The sequence below is a fragment of the Hipposideros armiger genome, unplaced genomic scaffold, assembly GCF_001890085.2.
Source record: "Hipposideros armiger isolate ML-2016 unplaced genomic scaffold, ASM189008v1 scaffold_255, whole genome shotgun sequence".
NCBI classification, from domain to species: domain Eukaryota; kingdom Metazoa; phylum Chordata; class Mammalia; order Chiroptera; family Hipposideridae; genus Hipposideros; species Hipposideros armiger.
Genome location: NW_017731605.1, coordinates 1,863,373 through 1,874,521, shown reverse-complemented (window position 1 = coordinate 1,874,521; position 11,149 = coordinate 1,863,373). Strand labels below are relative to the sequence as shown.

The 11,149-nt window shown below is 40.3% G+C and overlaps 1 protein-coding gene across 6 annotated transcripts in view; it reads left to right on the top strand.

The window, feature by feature from the left end:
• Positions 1–1,169: 1,169 nt before the first annotated feature.
• The window catches only part of IMPACT (impact RWD domain protein), a 41,076-nt gene continuing 31,096 nt past the window's right edge, over positions 1,170–11,149 (top strand). For 2 of the 6 annotated variants that reach the window (XM_019656181.1, XM_019656184.1), the window contains exons 1-4: positions 1,172–2,971; positions 4,045–4,173; positions 5,119–5,171; positions 6,309–6,371. In XM_019656181.1, coding sequence (XP_019511726.1) covers positions 2,795–2,971; positions 4,045–4,173; positions 5,119–5,171; positions 6,309–6,371 — 422 coding nt within the window. In that variant the 5' untranslated portion in view covers positions 1,172–2,794. Of the gene's footprint in view, positions 2,972–2,991; positions 3,415–4,044; positions 4,174–5,118; positions 5,172–6,308; positions 6,372–11,149 lie in introns of those variants that run through there. The other 4 variants (XM_019656182.1, XM_019656183.1, XM_019656180.1 and 1 more) reach the window with 4 other exon arrangements.

Genomic DNA, 11,149 nt, shown 5'->3' with positions numbered 1-11,149 from the left:
AGTAGCAAAATTACAGTTATAGAGTAGCAACGAAAATAATTTTATGGTTGGGGGTCACCACAACATGAGGAATTGTATTAAGGGATCGCGGCATTAGGAAGATTGAGACCCACTGGTTTAGAATCTGAGTTCAAAAGATTAAAGACTCGAGCTAGAGGAAATAGGAATTAAGAAAATCATGGGTATAATCTGCAGAAGATAGTCTTGGTTGCTATGGTTTAAAAAAAACAACAGGCCCAAAATGGTGTCACTTTTGCTAAGTAATACACCAAACCAAAACTTAATAACCTAATTGCAGTTTCAGCCTCTCCCACAAGTGGAATTTTAAATCAATTAGTGTAGAATTTCCTGATCAACACCAGTGAGGTATCTATCTGCCTGATGAGAACCCCCTGCCTTCCCTTAAGGGAAGGTATCCCTGCCTGAAATAACCCACTTTTAACTTCTAAGTCCCACCTTTTTCTGCCCGTAAAAACCTTCCAGTTTGTACAGCCCCTTGGAGCGCACTTCCAGTTGCTAGATGGGATGCTGCTGGACTCCTGAATCTCTTAATAAAGCCAATTAGATCTTCAAATTGACTTGGTTGAATTTTGTTCTTTAAACTTGACATGTGGTACATGTGGTAAGAAAAGAGGTGCTGTGTGTAATAAACTGGATATGTTGTGCTTTGTTTAGAAGGTTAAGTTTTGCTTTGCATTGTTTTCTGCTACATTTTAATGTGGTAGTTTTCAAATTTGTGTTTAAAGTCCTTGAGAGGCCAGTACAAGGAAGGGCTACTGAGTAGTCGGGATTTCAGGTTCATCACCATTATTTTAGTCAGAACAGCCAAATCTGTTTCACATAAGCTTTCAGTGAAGAAGGTTCTATGTCTTTTTTTGAAAATGTGAAAACCACTATTTTATGCAATAGAAGCTGTAAAGACATAAAGAAATCTGTGACAGGTCAGAGTGAAGGAAACTATTGAATAATAGATGGACATCTATCGTGTTTCCCAAAAATAAGACCTAACTGGAAAATAAACCCTAGCAAGATTTTCAGGGTGCTTGTAATATAAGCCCTACCCCAAAATAAGCCCGTTAAGATGGTCGGTCAGCCAGACATGACTGTATTTGAATAAATGTAGAGTTTTGTACATGAATAAATGAATAAAATGCATCTTTTGGAGCATAAATTAATATAAGACCCAGTCTTATTTTCTGGGAAACACGGTAGATAGTTTTAGCATGGTAACTGAACAAGGTTTCAGGCAACCTGGAGATGCACTGCGACCCAAACCCTCAGCACTTGAAGGCAAATTCCTCACCTAGAAGAGAAATACCATGACGGAATAGTTGTACCATGGACCCCAGTGCCCAAGTTGATTGGAAGCTTAGTTAGGGCTTGAAACTGTTTTTGCTCAAGAGGAAAAAAGCCCCCCAAAAACTGTCCAAACCAATTAACTGGAGGGAGATGTGGTAGACATCACAGAGGGTTAAATCCCTCCAAGCCCTCTCCTGGAACCAAAATGAATGTACATGTGCAGATTTATGGAGACAATCATAAAGGGGTTATGCAAGCCATATGACAAGAGGAAGTTGACAGCTGGGATGTCAGAGGCAATGAGCTTCGTGAAGTTCCTTAAACCGGCCACCATTTCTCTGCCAACACTTTTCTCCCCATCTGGCACAACATCCCTCCCCTTCTTCAGTTAGCTAACCTCTCTACCTGTTCTTCTGTAACTCACTTCAAACCTTCTCTGGAACAAGACGCTCAATAAAATTTGAATGGATGGCCCTTCTTTGTGCCACTAACACAACACTTGGACATAATTCCAGCGCATTTGAATGTTGATGTACTTGTTTCCCCACATCTTAGCTCCTTAAAGGCAAGGCATGGTATCTGATTCTGCATCTCCAAAGCTTAGCACAGTTAAGAGCCTAACAAGTGTGTTGAATTCATAAACCCACAAGGCTGACACTGGATCCCCTCAAAGTAAGTCAGGTGGAATTCTTTACAGGGCCTTAGGTAGCGCACCCTTGACTCAGGATGGTTTTCAAAGAGAGATTAAAACATATCCATGATTAAGGAAGATAGGAGGAAAGATGTAGTAACATTTTGAGTTTTTGTTTGTATGTGTATGTGTGAAGAAAGTGAGACGAGGGGATAGAATGCCTTTGGAGTAAAAGACTAAAGTGGCTTGATTAAGGCGTCTCCCATCAAGTGACCGATACAATTCACCACCAATTACTGGAATGTATGCGTCGGGCGCGGGGGACAAGTGACACACTTTAAAACAAATTTGTTGGATAATGAAGCAATGGTGCTTGCTCCCAGACAAAATGTCCAAGAACACTAACAACTGTCACAATACAACAGTGGGTAAGTTTTTCCGCACGCTTTCAAAATCGCCGCTTGCCTTCTCCTGCTCTCCTGCTTTTGGGGAAAAAAAACCCATTCCTTGCTCAAGTCAGGGAAACTTTCTTAAAATACATAAAAGAAAAATCCTTGCCCTGAAGTGTCAAGACGAGTCTGGGGCTGTGGACTGCGGCCGAACCTCTTCCTGGGAAGTGGCGGTGAACCCCACTCCTCAAGCGTCTCCTGGGGGTTCCGATGGTACCGAGGCCACGATGGGCGAGCAGAAGCCCCCAGCCCCAGCGGCTCGCCAGGGGAGTGAGCAGAGAAGGTCTCCGGCCGCCTCTCGGGCAGTGCAGCTTCCTCCAGACACGCCAAAGGGGTGGAGTATGGCTGGCGCAGGGCCAGAGCAGGGAGCCCCGCGAAGCCCTCACGCCACCTGGCCCGCGCGACCCGGAAGCAGATGCGGGCGGCGCGGCGCAGCCGGGGTTGCGGTTCCGGGTCGGGCAGCGCCGCAGCCTGCGCTTCGTTCGCCGCCGCAGCGCCCCGCCCCCGCGCTCCGGACTTGAGCAGGCAGTGGCCGCCCGGCCGCTCCCAGGGCCACATGGCTGAGGGGGACGCAGGGAGCGACCAGAGGCAGGTGAGGCCCCGGCGGGGTGCCGACCTCCAGGCTCGGCTCGGCCTCGCCTCGCTGTCCCGGGCCTCCTCCGCCGAGGGGCCTTCCACGCGGGGGCGCCCCGGTGCCGCCTGCACCGCCTGCACCGCCCGGGCTGCTAGCCGTGACGTTTACTCCACCGCGTTCCATTTTCTCGGTTCTTTTTCTCGGCCGCGCACGCTCATGCCGGCCTCTCGCGGGCGTCGGCGGGCCGGGCCTGCCTCGGACGGTGTCATCGTCAAACCATCAGCACGTGACTGAGCAGCTCCGGGCCGGAGGCAGAAACCCGGGTTGTGCTCCTCGCCCCGTCTCCGCCGGGTCACCTTGGACAAGTCACTTAAAAGCCCCGGTTTCTGCCTTTGCAAAATGGGCAATAATAACAAAGATCCTGGAGTTCTTCGAGGGCCCACTGATTCTTACTCCTCTTGGTATTGAGCTTTCCCCTGTGTGTGGCTCACGTGGCGCTCTTAAAGGTTTCCTACTGGGTTATGAGGACAAAATGAGAAGACGAAAGTTAAATGCATGCTTTGCTTCCTATTTCACCTTTAGGTCCGATTGTTTTTTTTAACCCCAAACCAAAAGAATAACTTCCGAATTGTTTCGAATACCAAAAAACCAAACCAACCACCCAGCCTCCTGGCCAAATCCAAAACAAAAACCAAAGAAGGAGATATCCAGTAGAAATATAGGGCTAGTAAGGAGCAACACTACTGGGGATGGAGGTGGGGATTACCTGTTAAAAAGGAGAAGATACAGTTATCCTTTCACTTGTGAATCTCACTACCATGCATGGAAGTGCGTACATATTTTGGCTCAGTGGTGGCCCAAAGCACGGCGTGTGTAGCAAGGCTGGTTCCAGTCATTGCAATAGTGTCTGGCAACCGCCCAGAGTAGCACATGGTGACCTGCTGCTAAGAAGGTTTGGCAGTGTTCATTCAGGGAGCCTTCATTCAGGCTAGCAAATGTGAACGGCAAATGCCTTATAAAGGAGTAAGGAAAACTCAGGTTTTTAGGGTATGCACATTTGTTGACTTTGTTTCCCCGTCAACTTATTTCAGAATGAGGAAATTGAAGCAATGGCAGCTATATATGGCGAGGAATGGTGTGTCATCGATGACTGTGCCAAAATATTTTGTATTAGAATTAGCGACGATATAGATGACCCCAAATGGACACTTTGCTTGCAGGTATTTTCCTCTTCGTTCTTTGTGGCCATTTGCCATTTACAACATTGATGCTGTATGATTGACTATTGTATTTCTCTAATAACTATTCTTGTGTGGCTTTTTCTAAATTGTCTTTTTGTTGTTGGCTTTCATTAATGATAGATTATCTAAACATATGGGTAATTAAATTTCAGATCATTCTCAAGTCACGCTTTAATTGATAGTGTCAGTCTTTCCCATCCTAATTATTTTAATTATTGAAGTGTTTTTAATGTACCATTGACAGAGTTGAGTTTCATTTCCTTTCATTATCCTGTTCTTTTAATAGAGGATCTAAACCTGGGGAGATAGCTAACATTTAAGAGGAGGAATAGATTAGTAATTTAGATGATTCATAGAATAGATACTCATTTCATTATTAATTGGAAATTAGTTGTGGTTAAGATAAACAATGAGAAAATCAGTTGGCTTTCTGTTTTAATGCTTATTCTTTGATGACTGCCTATACTTTCAACATAAAAGATGACAAATTGAGTTTTTATTAGTATTTGTCTTTAATAATACCGTTTTGAAAAGAAATCTGTATGGTTCTCTACTGAAGTGTTAGCTGATAGTGTATTTAACAGACTTAATAGGATTTTTTTGAGTATTGCATCAGAAAAATCCCTGAAACATGTTACATTGCCACTCTATTCATTTAGGGTTTCATCTTTGTCCTCCCACCCTTTTTTTTTAACTTTCATTGCTTTTATACTTTCTCTGCAAATAATGAGCTCCTTCTTAAAAAATCGGCATCATCGTTAGCAACACATTTAAGGTAGGAGCATAAATATGAGGAGGGAAGATTTAACAAAGCAATGGTTTTTAGTTTTGCAAGTTAGAAATTTGTCCAGTGACTAGCTTTGTAAATATTGTTATTTTTGAGCTGTGAACTGTAAACAGATTTGTTTTTAAACTGCTTTGTAGGTGATGCTACCAAATGAATACCCAGGTACAGCTCCACCTATCTATCAACTGAAGTAAGCTCTAGTCTACATTTATGTTTTTATAAAAAGATCATACTTTTCAAAAATCGTTTCTTTATATTCTTCTATATATAGAAGTTAAAAATGCCTTTGGACTTGTTGTAGAGAATTTAAATAAAAAATTAAATTTTATAAAATCACATTGAAGTATGCCACTTAGTATAAAAGAGAATCACAGGTTTATAGGGTAAAATCGCTACAGAATTGTCTTTAGAAGTGAAGAAGGGAATCTTCCTCTTTAGACAATCCAGTAACCTAGAAACCCTGACCTGTAGAGCTTCTCCTAACCTGATTCTGCCACAGGTCTAACCACAGTTCCTTGACACGCCTCTGCCTAAGACCCTCTGCCTTCCAATAATTTTACCCATGGTGCTTCTGGTGTTTCTTCCTCCCACTTATTGTTGAGGAACTATTTCCTCAGCAGCCTAAGTTTAATCTTAATGAGTCATGACCTGTTGATTGCAAGTAACCTTTGGTCAGCCTTGCCCGCTTGACCAACTAAGATGCATAAACCTGCACGAACAGAATTGCATTGAATCTCAATTACTACAATTTTTACTTACCAGTGGGATTTTTAGTATGTTTTAAAACCATTTCCCATTAATAACGGTTCTGTAATTATTAAATTTTTATTTATTGAAAGTTATAGATGTAATTGTAAAATGCTTGTAAACATAAATGCACTTCTCAGAAAAAGTTAATATTTTTTTTTACAATTATGCAGCAACTAATTTAGAATTGTTTTTGAGATACCAGTTAGAAAAAATCGGTACTTCCTGAGAGTATGGCAAATACTGTGAATCAGGAAATTTAGATTCTGGAACCTGTTCTGCCACTTACATAAACTTGGGCAGTTTTATTCTATCCTATGAACTCACCCCTGTTTTTTAAACCATATTTTAATTGAATAATATTGGTGTTGGCTTCATGATGCTTTCCTGGGAGAGCAAAATGAGTTAATGCCAATGAAAGCATTTTGGAACTATATAGATTTATATAAGATAACGTTTTAATGAAAATAGATGCTTTTGAAAAGTTAAATAAAACCAGCTTGTGATTTAATCACTAATTTCTCTTTGAGATATAAACAGAATCCTCAAATAATCTTTATTGTGTTTTATTTAATCTTAGTGCTCCTTGGCTTACAGGACAAGAACGTGCGGATTTATCGAATAGCCTTGAGGAAATATATATGTAAGTGACAGATGATTAAAAAAATTCTATTACTGGTTCTATTGTGGGCTTTTGTTGGTACTGTGATATGTAAGGGCATTTCCCAAATTTTTTGTTAAGCTGCCTTTCCATTAACAAAAAAGATGCACTTGAAGAGTTCTTGGAAGATTGGTTAAATAATATAATTTTACATATACACTTATATGACTTCTGCTAAGATACAAACATGTAGTAGTATATAGAACTAGTAGCTGTAAAAACACTTAGCCAGCTTGTGAAAGTAAATCCAGAGATACTGCTCTTGTCTTGATATTTTCACAATGTTGAATGAAACTGGTAACAGCAGAATTGTAAACGTAATTGTTTATTAAACTACTTTTAATGGTACTTTTCTTGTATTAGGCCATAAGACTTAGAGTCTATTGATATACTATATTTTTCACTGTTCCATTCATTCAACAAATACTACATGGTATACACTGAACTAGTTCCTGGATACACATAGTTAGCAAAAACAGAAATGACCCCTGTTTTCATGACATTTAGACTTTACCGGTAGGAGATATTACTTATAATGTTGTAAAAATGAATGTAAAGCTGCAGCTGTGATAAATTCTACAAAAGAAGGATATTAATGTGTCGTACTAATTGGGTTTAAAATAAGACCTGATCTAGTTTAGGAGGTAAGAGGTGGCTTGTTTGACTTAAAAACTGAGTTACTTAGGTGAAGATAACTCTAGTGAAAGACCACAGCGTGTGCAAAGGCTCTATGTCAAGGAGCTTGGCACATTTAAAGATACAGAAATGGTGTGAAGTGGAAAGAGGGGAGGAGAGAAGGGTGCATGGTGAGAAAATGACCTGGCGAGGTCTGCAGTGAAGTCATGCAGAGTCCCGTAGGCCACATTAAAGATTTTTGTCTTTATCCTGATTCCCATGGGAAGCAGAGAAGGGTTTTAAGTGGTGTGATGCCATTATAAGATTTTCATTTTGAAAACTCCATTCTGTTTCTGTGTGGAGAGTGATTGGAAGGGAGCAAGAACATAGATGTAAGACACCAGTTAGGAGGCTAATGCTGTATAGTCCAGAGAAGATATGACTAATTTGGATTACTTTTAATGAGATATTAATTTAGTAAAACAAATAATGTTTTGGAATATCAGTTTTACAGTAATCCTTGAATTGGTAAGGATTGTCTTGTGTGTTCTAAGTGGCCACCTATTTGGTACAGTGAGAGTACCCCTTTCATATTTCTGGGATCTAGGCCAGGTTTCTTTTTTTCCCCAAAATATTTAATTAAGGCCCTTTGAGCATTTGGAGCCTTGTCTTTGCTCAGGGCCCACTCCAAACCCTTTGGAGTGTACTTTTTCTTCTAATAATGCAGCCTTGAGCATTAGCTCCTTGAGTGCTTTTAGCCATTGAACACCTTGAGCCTTGACCTTGACGCCTTGAGCCTCTTGAGCTTTGCTTTTGCTCGGGGGTCCCCTCCAAACTCTGGAGTGTACTTTTTCTCCTAATAATGGCCTTGAGTCGCTTTTCTTTGTGCTTGGCCCACTTCTAATTCTTTGGAGTGTACTGTCTCTTCTAATAAACTTTTTTCACCACTTAAAAAAATATTTAATTAAAAAATGGTTTGATTCTGTTTGTTTTTTCCTAGAGGAAGAGTGGTATTCTTGAGTCCCCAGGTTTATACTTCACTCCTGAAATAACCAAGAACTGGACATACCAATAGAGGATGCCCCTATTTAGTGTTTCCATCCTCCTCCTCATATCAGTATTATTTATTTACTCAATTAAATGTTTTATGATACCTGTCCCTAACCTTACTGGCCACTCCTTTTTTTGTGCCCCCAACAAACTTCTTTCTGTAATTCTTTCTTGTGCTTATTTACCAGTTTATGTTTCCCCTTTAAGTAGAATAAGATAAGTATATTGCAGATTTGTTCACCAGTGATGTAGTTAGTAGTTGTATTTATTCTGGCATTTTTTTAAAAATTATTTTTTATTGTAAAATACACATTTTTTAGAATTAGTTTCAGCTATACAGCACAGTGCAATAGTTATTATTCTGGCATTTTTAAGCTCTTACTTGACCTCAGTAAGTTGGTGGGATTGAACACTTCTTCCTCGAAAATCTCCCCACGCTTGGCTTCCATCAGGTTAAGCATATTCATCAGTTAAATTTTTCTCCTAACTATGCGCAGTGTCATGCACTCTGAAGTGGCATCCCATCTGTCTTTTTCTGTCCAAAAAGTGCCCCTCTCCTTTACCAAGAGATACTCTTCCATTGGACACCACTTGCTGTGCTCCATAACTATTTCAGTTGAGCTATTTAAGAATTAGGAAGGATCAGAAATTACAAAGCAGTTTGTTCTAAAGATAGAATATGGTTCAATAAAGGACTTGAGTAACTCAGGTCCAGTGGTGGTACTTTAACACATGTGGTCTAAATAGAAATACACACTCTGTTTTTAAGTTTTGTGTGACAACTTTTAATCATATTTTTCCATAAAATTCCAGCAGGGGGCAGCAAGTGAAAAATATTACTAGTTTTCAAAAATTAAACATGAGATAACTATATGAATAAAGTTCTTAATGTTTATAATTTTATTATGTTCTAAATATTGTAACTATTGAGATTTTCATATTTAGCATTCATTTTGAATGCTAAATTTGATTTTTGCCTAAGTAAGATGTTATAGTTTGTTACCTCTTACGTAGGGAGGTAAGAAGTCAGAAAAATAGCAGTTTTTCCATAAATGTTTACTGAGTATCTCCTATACGCTGGCATTCTGTTAGGAGTTTGAAATTTAAAAATTAAGATAGATGGATACCAATACAATATAGTGACATAATTACTGAGAGGTTTGAACCAAGTGCTATAGTAGCATTTTTTAGAGGTTTTAGAGGTTTTAGCAACAGACTCTGGGCATGCGGGTAAGGTTGTAAAGGAGGGTTATTGTGAAGATGACCTTTGAGCACAGTGTTTACCAGGTGATCAAAGGGTAAGCTGCATGAGCAAAATCATGTAGGTGTGAAGCATCTTCAGCTTTCAGCAAGTAGTTTAATATAAGAAGGTGTATAGGTATAAGAAGAAAGAACCTGTAAGCTGGGATTAAGAGTTGGGCATTATCTTGTAGGCTCTAGGCCATTTAGGTGAGCAGTGGGTGGTGATGGTGATTTAATCAGGTTTGTGTAGCAGTGTGGAGGATGGGCTATGAAGAGTGTAGTAAGGGACACCATAGGAAGAGCAAGCAGTCCATAACTCAGGAGGGAGGTGATGGAGGCTTTTATTAAGCCAACAAGAATGTGGGTGAAGAATGGTCAGTTAAAGAAATATTTGAGAATAAAACTAGGATTTAGTGATAGACTAGCTGTAGATTAATTTGCTTATATCTTATTTTTAAATATCTTTTATATGGCTATTTTGAATATATAAAAATTATTTTAATAATTTAATAAAACAGAAGGTCAATAACAGATTTAAAGACATTTAGAACATTGTACAAATTGATGGTGTCTAAGAGAAAATGAGGGCCAGCCGAGTGGCTCAGTTGGTTGAGTTAGCCCTGAGCAACAGGGCTGCCGGTTTGATTCCCACATGGGCCAGTGACATTGCACCCGAGCTGAGCTGCCACTGAGTTGCCAACAGCAGGATGGCTCAGCTGGTGAGAGCACGTGCTTCTAACAAGACTGCCTGTTTAATGGTGGGCTATGCCCACCTGCAACTAAGACTGAACTCGGCACCTTGAGCTGAGCTGCTGCCCGGATGGCTCAGTGGATAGAGCGTACGCTCTTAACAACAAGGTTGCTGGTTCAGCTCCCGCATGGGATGGTGGCTATGCCCACCCACAACTAAGATTGAACACAGCACCTTGAACTTAGAGGCCACGAGCTGCTGACGGGCAGCCAAATGGCAACGGGTGCCCTCCACAACTAAGATTGAAGAACAACAATTTGGCTGGCCCCCTTCCCCAATTCCCCAATGCTGTTCCCCTCCCCGAATTCCCCAATTTAAAAAAAAAATAAAAAAAATAAAACCTCTTTGCACAACAACAACAAAAAGAAAATGAAAGGGATTAGAATTTTTTTTGAAGAATTGAATTTATGATGGCCCATTTCAACAATATTTAATTTAAAACCCAATGATTTTAATTTCCCACAGCTTTTCATATTTTCATGTATTATGTAGTATTAGATTTGAAAGTTGGATAGTGAGGCTTGTCAAAGTGGAAATTGCACCAGACAAAGTTAAACAGGCAAAGAAGACGACTCAAGACTATTATAATAGGAGAGAGAGGCAGAACTCAGACTGAACTCAATTTCCTGAAACAAAGGCAGGAGAATTTTTAAGGGCTGGGATGTGCTAGTATAATAGTACTGGAGGATGTTCAGGGGAGGTTGATCAATGAGATATGTTTAGCAGATTGTTAATTCCTGAGTTTGCACTGTGTTTCTCTGTGATTAGGCCATCTGTGTTTGCTAACTGTTGCTCATCTGAAGTTAGGCTCCTACTCTCCTTCAGAGGCTGAGAGATAGGGCACTGTCTTCCTTGATAATCACATTTCAGAAGCGATGGCTCCCAGGTCCTTGAGAAAGACACTCCTAGGCTGTAAAACTGATGGGTCTTTTAAAAACATGTCTACCCCAAAGGAGCAAAGAGTTTATTGGGTTGTCGGAAAAGTCATGATGCATGTTTGCAATAGATGGCACTAGTTCATTTTTGGAAGCACTAGAGTCATTCGCATCTATGTTATTGCTATGTCATTTGACAGCTGACAGTTCTAGCTTCATTCCAAAAA